The 15,771-nt window shown below is 43.7% G+C and overlaps 2 protein-coding genes across 2 annotated transcripts; both read right to left on the bottom strand.

The window, feature by feature from the left end:
- Nucleotides 1–2,645: 2,645 nt before the first annotated feature.
- On the bottom strand, nt 2,646–4,384 carry twist1a (twist family bHLH transcription factor 1a). The gene is made up of 2 exons (XM_040021430.1): nt 3,583–4,384; nt 2,646–3,126 (listed from the first exon to the last, which is right to left on the bottom strand). The coding sequence occupies exon 1, from the start codon at nt 4,156–4,158 to the stop codon at nt 3,610–3,612; it is 549 nt and encodes a 182-aa protein (XP_039877364.1). The 5' UTR covers nt 4,159–4,384; the 3' UTR covers nt 2,646–3,126; nt 3,583–3,609.
- Nucleotides 4,385–5,870: 1,486 nt separating this feature from the next.
- On the bottom strand, nt 5,871–7,178 carry LOC120726491 (fer3-like protein). Its single transcript, XM_040020099.1, has one exon. It carries the CDS (start codon nt 6,884–6,886, stop codon nt 6,473–6,475), a length of 414 nt encoding a protein of 137 aa, XP_039876033.1. The 5' UTR covers nt 6,887–7,178; the 3' UTR covers nt 5,871–6,472.
- Between the last annotated feature and the right edge of the window lie 8,593 nt (nt 7,179–15,771).

The raw sequence follows: 15,771 nt of genomic DNA, 5'->3' as shown, positions 1-15,771 counted from the left end.
ATTTTTTGCAGATGACTGACACTCACTGTCGTTCCTTTGTGCGGACGTCCTCCATTTCTGATGAGGCTTCTTTGCTAAGCTGTGTGTTGTGTGAAGACAAAACACTTGCTCATCCCTTGAGTTAGGTGCTTTTTTTCATGTCTGAATGATTCATCAGTCAGTGTTAAGTGGCTTAACAAACAAATAAACATTACTCTGAAAATGGTAAGATGCAGGAACTGGACTAAAAATGAGTGAAAAAGCAGCCAATGTCCACAGACAAACTTTGAAAGACCTTCAGAAAGCCTGAAGACCTACTGCTCAAGACCACTTTAAAGATTACAACAAAGTCTGGCACAGATGAGGAGGGCAACTCTAAAGCAATAATAAATCTAAAAATGCTCATTACTACTCTTATATAGCAAAAACCAAAGAAGTGTATGGACTCTATTTTTGTCCAGTTTACTGATATATTACATCACTGACCAGCAGACATGGAGGGTTGGAGTGATACGCAAAGCACTATTTGTTTAATTTCACTTCAGAGAGTCAGAGAATGCTATGCAGATCTTAATTTGAGATATATGACGAAAACGCAACAGAGCACAAGTAAAAAAGAAACTCCAGCATACACACAAATACATATATACACCTACACACACACACACACATGCTAACTGCCTCAGGTTGCGATGAAACACAGATAATTAGCTCTAATGGAAACCAGACTTAGAAATCGAGTCGCCCCCCCTCCGTCTGTCTCACCCAACTTCCTCCCCCTCCACCTTGTCTTTTTGTGGTGTTGAGGGTTAATGTAAACCAGGGCTTGTTACCCCATAATGGGGAACTTCACAGAGAGATGGGAAGTGAAGGAGACACAACACTAAAAGAAGTAAAGGAGACAAGTAAACCACTGTTAAACTACCTGGTCTTGCTTTCCATGTATAGCAGTGAGAAATCCATGTTTGGAAAGATTTACAGCTCCTGGCGTTACTAAAATACACACAGGCCTGCACCTTTGGCTTTTAGATCAGTTTAAGGACTGCAAGCTCAAAGCGAGGAGATATAAACGGTGATTAATGAGAGAGAGAGAGCGCGAGTGCGTGTGTGTGTCAGTATTCAAAGAGCCTATAAATCATAGCACACTTAAAACTAGAGAGCCAGATGCTTTCACACTGATAACAAGCGGTCATCCCATTACTTTCAAACATCAAAGTCGAGCAGGAGCTGAGGTTCAGGAGCCCCCCCCTCCCGATTAGTTTCTCCCTCTCTCTCCTTCTCTGTGTGAAATGTATTTCCCTGTTTAGTAGGCGTGAGAAATCTCCCTGTGTGTGTGTATAACCTATATGTGTTTGTGTGCGCGTGTGTGTTTTGAAGCCTCAGAGGTGACATTCCTCTGTGTCAGAGCAACAGCCTCAAGTTTAAGATAACACGTCCACGGTGATCTAAGGGTGGGAATCGATTCCCCCCGGTGGCTGGCGAGGGCTTTGGGTCAGCGCAGATGGCTTTACCTTCCGCACGCAACCCGTGATACAAAAACACAGCGATGCTCCCATCATCATCTCTTAACAACCCTACAGAGAGATAGAGAACTCCCTTAAGTGAGTCATGAATGACATCGGTGTGTTTCATCTCAAAGTGATATTCCTGTTGCACCCATAAAATAGCCTAATCCTACTTTATTTTATGGGAAATAGTAGCCTTGAAGCATTCAGTCAGGACTTATATGTGGTAGATACAGCATCAGCCAATGAGATACTTCCCATGTAGTCTTCTTGTCTTAATATAATCTAGTCCTTCCCTTCTTGACTTTAATGGTGTGTAACAGCCCAGATGCTGATTTGGTATTTGGACATATCACATTCAGCATTTAGGTGGAAAGATTATTTCTGTCCAAACTTGTGGTAAACCATCCAAAAAATATAATAAAAATAATTGAAAAAACCCACGATTATTCCTTTTCACATAATTTGCAATTTGTTTGTTTGTTTTTTGGCTTTTATTATTTAACAGCTACATGGAGTTTTATTAGTTAATCCCGTTTACAGTTTGGGCCAATTTTATCAGCTGTTTTGTTGTTAAGTAGAAATACTCTGATAATCCAATATGTTTTATGTGGACTATAACTTGTTGGTATTTGTAAATTCCATCCAGCCTATTCTGTTTGCATTTTCACTTCTCTCCACCCCATCAATCTGTCAAGCCTCTCTGCTGCAGCACCTGCAGGAGACTCCCATGCTGACCTGCAGCTCAGTGGACATCTGGGAATATCATGCATGCCCCCCACAGCTCCAGATTCATCTTGTTCAAACAGACCATTGGCTAATTATGGCTTTCCCAGATCCCCAAGCTCAAGAAATCACTACGAAATAAGCCACTGGAATGAGATGTTTTCTTTTGCCCCGCTCCACTGTAGTTTGGTTACATGGGGATTCAACATCAAGCAAGAAAATAAGCTCTCTACAAAGACTCAAAGTACAAAGACCATGAAAATTGAATATGTTTCCCCTAACAAAAAAATAAAGAAAGAAAAAACATTTCTTTAAAAAAGTGACATTTATTCTTCTGTGTAAAAACAGAGGCTTCTAAATTCAGCTGATGGGCATGAAATTTCTTTGACGCAGCCTCTAGTTAGACCTTCAAAGAATATCCAGACCAGAAGAATGTACGATACTTTCATAATTTTATTTAAGATATTACCAAATATTTACAACACTCAAAATGCAAAGACTCTAGATCCATTTGGAATTCTGTGATACTGCAAAAATAAATAACCTTTATTTGAAATAGGGGGAGGAAGAAGTTTCTGACCTGTGTAGAAAAATAAATACAAAATACTTCATTTTCTGTGATGCGGTGTCACAGGGAATGTGGAATGGTCTGTCATCTTTCTCTCGTGTTTCAAAACGGAGCCGTTTGTCAGTTTTTTTTTTCTTTACAACATTCATAGTCGCAGTGGTCTTTCTTTCCTCATATCCGTCCTGTCTGTCCTAAGTGCTCCCTTGCAAACATTTCAGTCCGTGCAAAGGGAAATATGAAAAAAGCTGCTTTCCTCTGAGGCCTGAAGCACAGCAGCCGAGACTGGGGCCCAGGTGTGTTTGGCCTATTTTAGTCTGTCTGATCCACTGGTTCCTCAGTCTGAGTAATCTGTGAAAGAAATACTCTGGTTAAAACAAGTGAAAATAAGAAATGAATGACATATATGTTGGTGCGTGTTGGCCATGTATGTAAATGACAAAACCTGGTTGTGGGCTTAGGTGAAGAAAATAAACACGAAGCTTGGATTTCGTGGAAGAAATGCTATGTCTCTTTCTTTGTAGCTATAAGATGATATGAGAATGCCATGTTTACAGCGATAACTCTGGTCTGTTGGCGCATAAAGTTGTAGTTGACATCTCTTTCATAATGAAATTAATCAACCCTAATTAATATTAGAGGAAGTTTAAAAGAGTGAGACAGAAAAACTACAGCGACCTACTGGAGGATTATACATGACTGTATTAGTTTGTTTATCTTGGGCCTGTGCGTAAAATGCGCATAACCGGAACATTTTGGCACGGCTCGAGTTCCTGCTGGATGAAAAGTGAAAGGAGCTCAACCTACCGTACTGTGCCACCAAGAGCAGCCCTTCTAGTGGGACGTAGTCGACAAGGACCACGCGCCCCCCATCCTCCAGACTGAGAACGCATAGCTCAGGCGCTCGTGCGCCACGTAGTTGCAGCTGGTCCCTCGCGCGTCCAGCTCGTCGCTTTGTAGAACTTGGCAAAGGAAGTCGATGTACCGCGCTGCCAGCTTCAGGGTCTGGATCTTGCTGAGTTTGTCCGACGGCAGGGTGGGAATGATCTTACGTAACGACGTGAATGCCTCGTTGAGGGACTGCGTCCTTTGGCGCTCGCGGATGTTGGCCATCACGCGCTGCGTCTGCAGATCGTCAAATGAGCGCGCTGGGCTACTGCTGGCCTCGCTGCCGCCGCTCCCGGTGCTGCCTCCTCCTCCGTCTTCGCTCTTCCTGCATTTTTTTTTCACCGGACCGGGGCTCTCCACGTCCGCTTCCTCCTCTTCGTCCGTGCTCCTCCGCGCCGTCCGCCTCTTCCTCGCGCCTCTCCGCGGCAGCTGTCGGTCGGTCTCCTCCTCACTGTTACCAGCGCTATCCATTGGGGAGGAGTCGTCTTCCCGCATTGTCTTTTCAGAAAGGTTTTCTGTGTCCTGTCAGAGAGTCACGAATCCCTGACTCAAATCCACTGAAGCGGTCACAACATCAACAAACACGAGAGGTAACAGGAGCGTGTGTGAGCTGGTATTACGGTAAATCTCGTGCGCCACAGAATGGGAGAGGTGTCTGCCAGACTGGGACGACCCGAGTTCTTATAACGGGGAGCAGGCAGGAGGATTTGGGGGCTTGCTGTGATTGGGTGGGGAGGGCTGTAACATAATACCGCAGAAAAAGAGAGTTCTTGCTATAATATTAGGAATTAAGAGATGGAGTGTTTTTTATTCGAGACTGGAAGGATGTAGTGGGGGCAGTGTTTGCTATTGGATCATTGTGCAAGCACTGTAAGACCTGTCTTAGAGATAAATTATTTGTCTCTGCTCCACCCCAAATTATTTCTTCCCCAAAAGCACAATGCCCCCCCCCCCCCCCCACACACACACACACCGCATTTATTACAGATGCGGAATTATAATAATAATAATTATTATTTATTTATTTATTTATTTATTTATTTTACATTGAATTAGAGCAGACCTCATTAAATGTCCAGGCTCTTTTTTTTTACTCAGTGTTAAATAAAGACCTGTTGTTGTTGTTTTCTTGTGTTATTTATTATTTAGTTTCAGGCTCGTTTTTTTAAAGTATGAATAGCAGGTTTTGTTGTTTTTCCAAATTTGCTGCACAGACTTTATCCACTGTTTGCGTCACTGACAATAAAACTTACAAATGGAAATCGCCCAGCAGTTTTACCGCTGTGTCATCGTCTGTGGAAATTTCATGCTTTCCCCCTCTTGCTGAAAACAATTCAAAGCCAATGACACAGAACAGAACTCTTCCTCTAGTTTTAAACATTAAAGTGTTTCTGTGCAGGCGTTTGACAAGGGAGCAGCGATCAGGCCCACTGAAAAACACATGAGGCTGTCACAGCAGGAGGTCGCTGCTCTAGTAGACCTGTGTGTTTATTTTCCCGTCAACGGCCTCGCGGTTGAGGTATGCACTTAAAGGGTTTGACTCCCGCAGGGATCTCGGCACCGCGGCTCAGGTTTAAAAGACAGCCCGTCACAGGGAGCTCTCAGGGCGGATCCGTGCTCACAGCAGGGACGCTGAAAGGCGGTGTTCGGCTGGAGCACAACGCAAATACCGGACGTGATAAAGATGGACCGAGGAGAGAGGAAAAAAGCACTTCACTGGCTCACATAGAGTCGAAACACCTACACATGACCACCCAGCTCCGTGGCCTGCTCTGCTGTGATCTAATATCCTAGTCAAAAAAACAAAAAATACGTCTTCATGTGGTTGAAACTAGACCTGGCAACTTCTTGGAGGTAGTCTGTGGTGTGAATGGCCCACCGAGAAGCCTCACTTCTGATGAGGAAGGATGACACAAGAGGACCACAGAGGGCCCAGCCCCGCTCTCTTGTGGAGACACTGTCCCCCAGCGCTAAACAGCTTTGCCTCTACCATCAATCCAGGACTGAAAGAGGGCATCTGGTGTGGGTGGTGTTTTTGTCACTCAGTTTACCTTCATCTCACCTCCATGAATAACTCAATTTACACCTTAGTGACAAAGATAATCTGCAGCTTCATGCCGTGAGCCCTTGATTTGTGATTTAGATCCACTTATAAACTCTTTTGAGGATATTTGGCCATCAAGGAGAAAACAATCATGATTCATGTGCTCTCGCTTTCTGAGTGAGGAAAACCTCGAGTTGCTTTTTTTTTTTGGCCACACCCTTCAAGTGGCCAGGTGAGGCGCGTGCCTCTGTAGCTCTCCACGGTGCTGAAAACCACACGGCTTCAGAGCTGTATAACAACAACCATAAGATGCTGACATTCATGTGTATCTCCTCTTAACGGATTTATTAAACGCGACAGTGTAAATATGTTTTGATCCAACACTGCCTGTAAACTGTCCATTTAAGCGGACTTATGGTCTTATTAACTTTAGTAAGGTTAGTCAAAATTAAATTTCACTTTGCTTTCTTTGTCGTGGCAGTCCAGGCAAAGAACACAAACATGACCATAGCGGTACTTTTATTTTCAAGCAACATCGATTCACATGCAACTAATGAAATCTCGGTTCTCACTGACCTAGTGAGCTTTCTCCAACGATGTATGTGTTTTTACAGCCACAAAAAAATCTGACATTTCTTAATAGAATCCCTCTTGTTGGTCCATACACGGAAAGTCAGCTGCTCATTTATGTCCGTGTCATTGGTGAGTTGAGTGGCGCCTTCAGTCTAGTTCAGTCTGCCATAGATAAAGCTGAGCTGTTGTGTCTCAGGTGTTCTCCAGCAGGTCCATCATGAAGGAGATGTAGACGATGGCCAGACGCAGCGTCTCGATACGGGACAGCCTCTTCTCGTATGCGAATGTAGGAACTTTTCTCCTTAGTTCGTCAAACGCCTCATTCAGACTGAACATTCGCTTTCTCTCCCGCACATTGGCCGCCTGCCGCTGGACCACCGTGATGATCCTCCTCCGCTTGGCCTTCGTGTTCCCCCGGGCCCCGCGGCTGTAGTATCTCGGCGAGCACATTGCCACCTGAGCAGTGCGCACACCGTCCTCCGCTTCCCGGCTCCAGGAAGGCTCGTTTAACTGCCTTTGGCTGATTGGACAGGATGGAGCAGCATCCACCTGCTGCTTTGGTGCTAAAGCATATTTGTGGGGATACTCCATAACATTAATGTTCATCACCGTGGAGTCAATAAATCGGCCGCTGCAGTTTGAGAGAAAGTCTCTCTTTTGTTTTTCTGTTAAGAAACTGACTCCAATCAGAGCTCTCAGACGGACTAAAGTCGTTCACCAGACACAGAATCCAAAGCACCCAATCAGATAAATACAACTTTCTCCAAATCCGGTCAGTGCGCTACAGGGTTAGATCCTATTGGGCCCAAGTCCAAGAGCTTCTTCCTGCTGTTTTAATAAGTCGCCTATACCACCTCACAGCGCGACATCTTTCATGTCCCTCTTGCTCTGAATTGAGCCCATTTTTGCCATCAGTCGACCGGTGACTGGGATGAGAAAGACTTTTTTTTTAAAAAAAAGGCAAGCTTGACGGCCCTGCCAGTTGATGCACTGTCCTCCTGGAGGCCTTTAATGAGCATCTGAAGAACGAGGGCTCTTAACAGAGGGTCATGCAGTCTTGTTTGCACTCTCTCCTCTGCCTCAGAGGCTAAATAATGACACTTTTATCACTTAAACCAGCCAGGAGAAGGCCAAACAGAACATTCTCTAACAGTCACTACACACCACAAGCTTTTCTGTTGCAAATTAAAGCAAATAACTGTCCGTTCCCATGGCAGGACAGTGTCCACACTGCAGGGACCAACAAGAGAGCCACTGCTCAGCCTAAAACACTGCACTCTCAGAAAATAATGCAGTTTAAGGCAAGGTAATTCCAATAAACTCATAAGGTTACTGCACTGCACACTTGTGGTTTGTAACTTATACAGACACCTTTTATGCCTGTATTGATAACATTATGACTTTGATTTAATCACAGCATTTTTGGCATTTTAAAAGTTGCAGATCAGTTTTATACTTACTCATTCACGTTACCTTAGCATATCTTGAATATCTCAGGGTTATAGGAGAAACCCTGGAGATATGGAGGTATAAGGGTGGACAAAAGGATGGAGGCTTTAAAGCCAGAGGCTCCTTGCTGTGTTTATGATCTAAAAATAATGATTTTTGTCAGACTGTATTCAGCTAACCTAAATAAATTCACAGCAATAACCCAAATTCCAAGAGTAAAATCATTATTTTACTCTACTCCTACTTCTGTGAGTTTAGAGTGTTTTTCACTGACATTATGTGAGCGTTCACTTGAACGGCGCATCAATCCCTTATTTTATTTTTCTTGATCATTTAAAATTTTCCAGCTTAATGTGATATTACCTTAACCAGCCACAAAGACCAAGAGCATAAATTCAGATCCAGCTGAGTAGAAAAGTGCTATATAAGTACAGTCCATTTGCTGTTTTACCTTTTACCTCATAAATGAATTGCCAGCAGAAAGGGTCACCTGCATGTGCATATTTAGCAACAGGAATTATTGTGGTGTCGGGAAGTGAATGTGCTGGTCTGAAAGTTGCTGAATTCAGCTTTGCCGGTGGTTTCGCAGCAAACTCATATGCTGACAAGCTGTTCCAGCGACATTTCTTATATCAGCCTTTCACAAGATGTTTTATGAATCATCTGAAAATGAGCTAATCTTTAATTAGTTTTTTTCCTTTGTCCATCTTGGAAAGTTGGGTTTTATTCCGGATCCCAGAATTGCATCTCAGGAGTATCGCTGAGCACTGATTATGTCTGAAAGACCTCAAGCTGCCCCTCTTTTTTATATTTTGCTTCCAAGGAGCCAGACTTTCTTCTGATTTCTTAAAGTGGACTTTCAAAGTTTTTCTTTGGACATTCACTATTTTGTTCCCACTAATTTTCTCTTCTGTCCACTTTTTCTGATGAATGTTTGTTTGCTTGTTTTATTGTTTTAACTATTTAACACTGATTTAAGAGTCACTGAAGCATAAAAGGCATCTAACTCAAGGAAGAATCCGTGTTGTGTCTGTACATAACAGACAACATAGCAGAGAGCCAATTTTAAATTGTATCCTTAGTCACTAGCAGTCTCTTGCAAAAACACATACTTTGTTCCAATTTCTTTAGTTGAATCTACATAAAAATGCCAAAGGTAACACAATTTGTATTTTTTGAGCAACAAGTTGATTCCCAAAGAGCAAAAGAAGAACAAAAGAAGATGTGGCAGGCTTAAAACTTCTTCAGCAGCAGATGAACAGTTTCTGAAATTCATACTTAAGAAAGTATTGTTTGCTGAAGCCTCATTAGACACGTTATCAATCAGTGACAACAGGTCTCATGGAGTGATGATTACAAACTTGAAATTATTCATACAAATCCTTGTCAGTAAGTCAGGAGGAGGTCGTGAGAGAGGTACAAACGGGAGTGTCTACAGCCATCTGTAAACCACAGTGGAGGCTCTGTCATGGTTGCACTTAGAGATCAGGTTTGATCCACCATGCAATACCATATCAAAAGCATCTGACTAGCTATAGTTTCATTTTTCATCATGACAATGATCCTAAACACACTGACAGTACAGTAAAAGCATACCCGGAAATAAAAACACCCACTGGAACACTATTAGTCATGGATTAGGCTCCCCACAGCTCAGACCTCAACATTACTGATGGTGTGCGATCATCTTGACAGAGAACATAAAAAAAGGCATCAAACATCCAAAGAAGAGCTTTGAAGGTCCTTCAAGGAGCCTGGAAAACTATTCCTGAAGACTACTTAAAGGGACGCTTTCCTAAGAGAGTTCAGACTGTGTTGAAGAATAAAGGTGTTCATATCAAATATCGACTTATAAGCTTGTTAGAATTGTAGCAACTCCAGTTTTGTTTATAAAATTTATAAAATGTTTATAAAAAAATTGCTACACATATTTCCCATCTTACTAGCAGAATATAAAAAATAAATATTTGTCATAGATTTTAAGTTCAATTTAACCTTACCCACTTTGAATTCATAGTGGGCATTTAGACTTTTCTCATGAAAGTAGAACACCAAGAGTGTGATTAACACAGCTAATCCTCCAGTAGGATGTTGAATGTCCTCCTGGTTGAGTTAACACTGACATCAAGGGCATGCTCTTTTTTTATTTAAAGTTTTTTATGCATTCTTGTGTGATTATTCCATACCCAAGAGTGTGAATGTACAAGTGTCTGTCTTGTATACACACTCCAACCTAAGCATACTTCTCCATCTCCCTCTGCTGCCTCTTCTTCCTCTCTTTCTGTGTTTTCCTGGCACGCAGATAAACATGATGGGACATTCCTCTGGTTGTGGTGGAAACGCTGAGAAAGCACAGCTGGGCGGGAGAATATGAGGTAATCTCACCCTGGGGCTACTTTGTAAATATTGGTCTTAAATAAGGAGTAAAACCCCAAAAGAGGCACACAAACACACACACACACACACACACACACACACACACACACACACACACACACACACACACACACACACACACACACACACACACACACACACACCTACAAGGGTTTATCCCAACTTTGTGTGAGACAGGACAGACCTTCACACAGACACTCATAATGGTTCATTTCCTGCTCTGCTCTGTTATTACTGGTTACACAGGGAGAAATTAATGATAGTTTGTGGTGTGACTAAATGTTTATGGAAGTAAACAGTCGGCGTTTTAGCAGATACAAACTGAGTGTTAAACCAAATCCTTTCCACAAAGTCTGGATGCTCAGTCGAAGAAGGTGGTTTTTCAGCGATTGTATGACTGTGCCGTGAATTTCATTAACGCATTTTGAAGTATTTGTGAAATCAATGCGGAGTTTGTGCTGAGTAAATGAACAGTCGCTCGGCCCCCACAGAAAGAGCATCTCGACACTTAATCCTAACGGATTAGGGGTCCGCAAATCAACATAATACTGCAGTAAATGTAAGAGGGAACCCTGAAAGGAACATACTTTGTTTCATGTCAGTTAAGAAATCACACATTTCATCAAGTCACACTTCTGAGGGTAACATTTCTTGGTTGTATTTTTACACGGTGATGGCTTCCATATATTAGTTTTTAAGCTGCTCTGGAGCTGCTCTGGAGCTATGGCCGCTCCAGAGCAGCCATAGCTGTTCTCACCATGTAAATCTGTCCTCCTCCTCCTCCTCTGGCTGTGTCCTCTGTGTGCTGTAAGAGCATGGCCAAATCTCGCCCACCACCACCACTGTAAATCTGAAACTAGACACCTCTCTCTCTCTCGCTCTGTTTCTTTCTGTCTCTCTCTGTGTCTCTTTCTCAGGTTTTTTTGTGCTGAACTGTTTCATTGCTTGTTTTCACAACGGTGATTTAATACACATCCATGCTGAGACACTCACCGTTTCTTACTTACAGAGGCACAAAGTTGTTATTCAGTTTGTGTGCGGATTACACTCATGTGCGTGGAAGAATAATTCCACCCACCCTGCAAATCGTGTTTCTGCCAAACATTTCATAACATACTAATAAAGCAAATTTTCAAATTTGAAAATCTGAGAGGGAGGAGAGTCAAAGTGAAAGGGAGGGAGTGAGGAAGATGAGTTTAACTCCTGACCTGTGTGCCTAGTCTTCATTGTGTCACTCTGGCTCTCTGCACATCCTGAAGCTGACTCAACTGTTCACTCGCTCCACCTTCTGCTACATCTCCCCCCTCCCATTGGCCAGACCCTTTAGCCAGCAACCAGTCACGGGCTGTTTAGACAGCTGGGTGGCCATGTGAAAGATAGGGCTCATGCCTTGGACAAACCCTGATACCACATAATATATCTTCTTAACCCCACCCTCCCATACCTCCCCCTCCTCCTCCAGATCTACACCTCCCATTCGCCAAACCGCTGCATGCCTTCAGTTACTCTGTTCTGAAAAACCCTCCTTCTTTTAATCCAAGCTCACTCACCACGTGGCTCCTCTATCCACCCTCACCCATGTCAGCACCTTTCCCCTCCCCCCCTCGCCCTCCCCAGCCCTCCCCACACCCGTTCTGTCTGAGTAATGTCTGTGTTTACTCTCACCCACTCTTTACTGTGTATTTTTAGGGTGCCGTGTTTCATTTGTTTTAAGAGTCATATTCTCAACCTTCAGCCCGTGTGCTCAGATGTCTGAGTTTCCTAGGCAACAGATGTTATTCTTTGATGATGATGATGATGACAACGTAGATAGTAGCAGAACGAGTATGTGCTTCAGCACTCTGGGTTTGCCCTTGTCTGGGTTTGTTTGTATGTAGCTCGAGACATTGTTTTCTCCTCTTTACACCAAGATTATTTATGTGGAACAGGTTCGTAGAAAAACTTCTGAGTGTTTCACAGATTAGGATTTTTTTGTAGGACGAACAAGCTTGAAAATATGCACAGCACCAAAGAGAAATGCCAGTAACTCTCACACAAATAAATAACATTTTTAATCTCCCAAGGGAACTATTGATAATAGGCAGACCTGCATGAGCTACACCTCTGTTAGCACCTCTGGGCTTCCAGCCAGTTTCATCAGATACAATCATGCAGAAAAAATGTCAAGCAATAACTTGAAGTAATCATTTTTTGTAGGACTATCAGTCTCTCACATTGTTGTAAAGGAATTGTTCCCACTCTTTTTTACAACATTACTTCACACCATTGAGGTTTGCAGACCAGTCCTGTGATTTCTTTTTCCACAGGACTCTACCTTAACATTTAGCCAGGAACACAGCATCAGTCTTTTCAGTGTTTTTATGCAGTGTCAGATAGCTCTTCTCTGATACTGCTCTACTTTTCCTGTGTTGTTGATGCATTACATAACTTTCACACAGAGATGTATCCGGACCAATTTGGGGTTCGGTCTTCCAGCACGTGGACTGGAGGAGCAGGGGTTCAGGCCACCTTTTGCTTATCTCTAAGTGCACTTTTGCTCAACACAAAAATATCTGCAGATTTGTTTTTCTTTGTTTTCCATTCAAAAATATTATATTCACTAAACTGTTTTTTACTCCATATTTGTTTTCCTGGTCATCTGCATCCTATCTGAAGTGTTTCTATTAGTGATTAGATGAGAAGTTTGAGAAGTACAGCTTCACGTGGATTTGCTGCTCCTAGCAAACAGAAGGTTTGAACAGCGAGTTGGTGGGACTGCTGTTCTCACAGGCAAAGCTGTGTGTCTGAAATGACCATATTAAGGATATCCCCTCTCTAAGCCATCACGTGGGTACAAAAATAATAAAAACTGTCTGAAACTTAGCTTTTGACTCGCGGGGATTATTTGCACATGCACTGACCTCATTAGTGGAAATGTTGTCTGTGTTTCAAAGGAACATCCGCTGCAAGAGTATATGTATGCATATAAAAGAAAGCATGGAAAGTTTTCAGTGTCACTAGTCTATCACAAATGATGACAGTTCACTAAAAGATGTGTTTGTGCAAGTATATTCCATCCGTCCGTCCGTCCGTCCGTCCATCCATCCATCCATCCATCCATCCATCCATCCGTTCCGTCGTCCATCCACCATATCCGATCATCATCCTCCATCCATCCATCCATCCATCCGTCTGGCCGGCCATCCATCCATCCATCCATCCATCTCCATCCTCCGTCCGTCCCCGTCCTCAGTCCCCTTCCATCATCCATCCATCCATCCATCCATCCATCCATCCGTTCGTCCATCCATCCATCCATCCATCCATCCATCCATCCGTCCATCCGTCCATCCATCCATCCATCCATCCGTTCGTCAATCCATCCGTCCATCCATCCATCCATCCATCCGTTCGTCAATCCATCCGTCCATCCATCCATCCATCCGTCTGGCCGGCCGGCCATCCATCCATCCATCCATCCATCCATCCGTCCGTCCGTCCGTCCGTCCGTCCGTCCATCCATCCATCCATCCATCCATCCATCCCGCCATCCATCCATCCATCCATCCATCCATCCATCCGGCCGGCCGGCTGGCCGTCCATCCATCCATCCATCCATCCATCCATCCATCCCTCTCCATCCGTCCGTCGGGCGGCCGCCCATCCATCCATCCATCCATCCATCCATCCGTTCGTCCATCCATCCATCCATCCATCCATCCATCCATCCATCCGTCCATCCGTCCATCCATCCATCCATCCATCCGTTCGTCAATCCATCCGTCCATCCATCCATCCATCCATCCGTTCGTCAATCCATCCGTCCATCCATCCATCCATCCGTCTGGCCGGCCGGCCATCCATCCATCCATCCATCCCATCCATCCGTCCGTCCGTCCGTCCGTCCGTCCGTCATCCATCCATCCATCCATCCATCCATCATCCCTCCATCCATCCATCATCCATCCATCCATCCATCCATCCGGCCGGCCGGCTGGCCGTCCATCCATCCATCCATCCATCCATCCATCCATCCGTCCGTCGGGCGGCCGCCCATCCATCCATCCATCCGTCCGGCCATCCATCCATCCATCCATCCATCCATCCATCCATCTGTCCGTCCGTCCGTCCATCCGTCCTCCATCCATCCATCCATCCATCCATCCATCCATCCATCCATCCATCCATCCGGGTGGCAGGGACTGGAGCCTCTTCCAGGATACGCCCTGGACAGTCTATCACAGTGCTAACACAGAAAGACAGACAACCATTCACACTAAATTCACACCTAGAGCCGGTTTACAATCACCCATTAAGCTAACACGCCTGTCTTTGGACTGCAGGAAGGAGCCGAGGGACTCAGAGAGAGCCCAGGCAGATACAGGGAGAACATTCAAACTCTGAACAGAATGGTCCTGATGCACCACTTTGCTGCTCTGGGCAAAATTCAAAAGATGGAAATGCTTTTACTCAGTATGAATAATATGAGTGCCTGGGATTTCTTGGAAGTTGAGAGAACACACTGGAAAGGCTGGTAATTTCCAGTTTTACCTCAGTTCTTGGGAATATACATCATCTTCTGAAAATGTGCTTGCACCATGATGCAGACTTAAAATAAAAGTGAAAGAAGACAAATAATTATGTTGTTGTTTTTGGGGGAAAAAAGAAAAACCCCTCTCCAGCCTGTATGTACACGACTTCATCCTGTTATTAAAGAGATGTTTGGTAGTTGCTGTTGCACCTGTCGCATGCGTTGATCCTTGCTCTTTTCGCACTATAATCATAGTGGCAATGATTTAATAGCTATATTATCTGTCTGCAGTATTTTTTAGCTTTCTGTAATCAAAATTTGTTTGCACATTAGAGTCAGAAGATGGCTCACTGATCAGGGGACATACTTTTCCTGTAAGTGCTTTTCCAGAATCTGGCTCTAATGCACGCATCACCAGCAGTACAGGCCACCCAGGTTTCACTTTCTTTTCATCTTACTCCCATTCCATCTCAGTGTTGCCCAGCAGTGCCTTCAGTCTCCTCTGCAGTTTGACAAGGTCGTCATTAAAATACAATAATAAAACATTTAGTTGTGTCCTGGGTATTGTCCTGAAAAGCTACGTGACTAAACATGAGATCATTTTTTCCAGTCCTAAATTTTTTTTCCCCTCTTGGCTTATTTATTTTTCTGTGGTTTCGGGAGGTTGGGCTGAATGTCTGATGATATGCTGTGTGTGTTCCTCTCCTTACCCCTCCCCTTATAACTCCTCTCCATGTTTGCTTTTCTTTAAATCTATATACAAAAGGTATAAGGAGTGATAAAGATTTATTTTAAAATTCAGCTTGTTTTGTAATTCTCATCTGCTCATATGTTATAGCCTCTTTCTTTTAATTATCTTTGTATCTGCAGATCACCATAATAGCAGCATACTTCATTTTAATCTTAACTGTAACTCCCAGTATGTACCCGTTGTCCTTTCCCTGCTTTTTTTTCTCACTGTTTTGGGTGTAGGAGTTATAGTCTGTCTGCTCTGGACACTGTCTAGACGCCTATGAGCCTCCCATTACCTCCTGATTATACTGAGCCCTGTGCAGGCTCTAAGACACTCAAATAAAATCTTTTCTTGCCCTTTCCAACCCTTTTTGGAAGGTGTTGCATAAAATTCAGTTCATAT

This window comes from Simochromis diagramma, unplaced genomic scaffold (genome assembly GCF_900408965.1).
Source record: "Simochromis diagramma unplaced genomic scaffold, fSimDia1.1 OVJJ01000753.1, whole genome shotgun sequence".
Taxonomy (NCBI): domain Eukaryota; kingdom Metazoa; phylum Chordata; class Actinopteri; order Cichliformes; family Cichlidae; genus Simochromis; species Simochromis diagramma.
The sequence above is the reverse complement of the archived record's forward strand: the minus strand, read 5'-3'. Positions and strand labels throughout refer to the sequence as shown.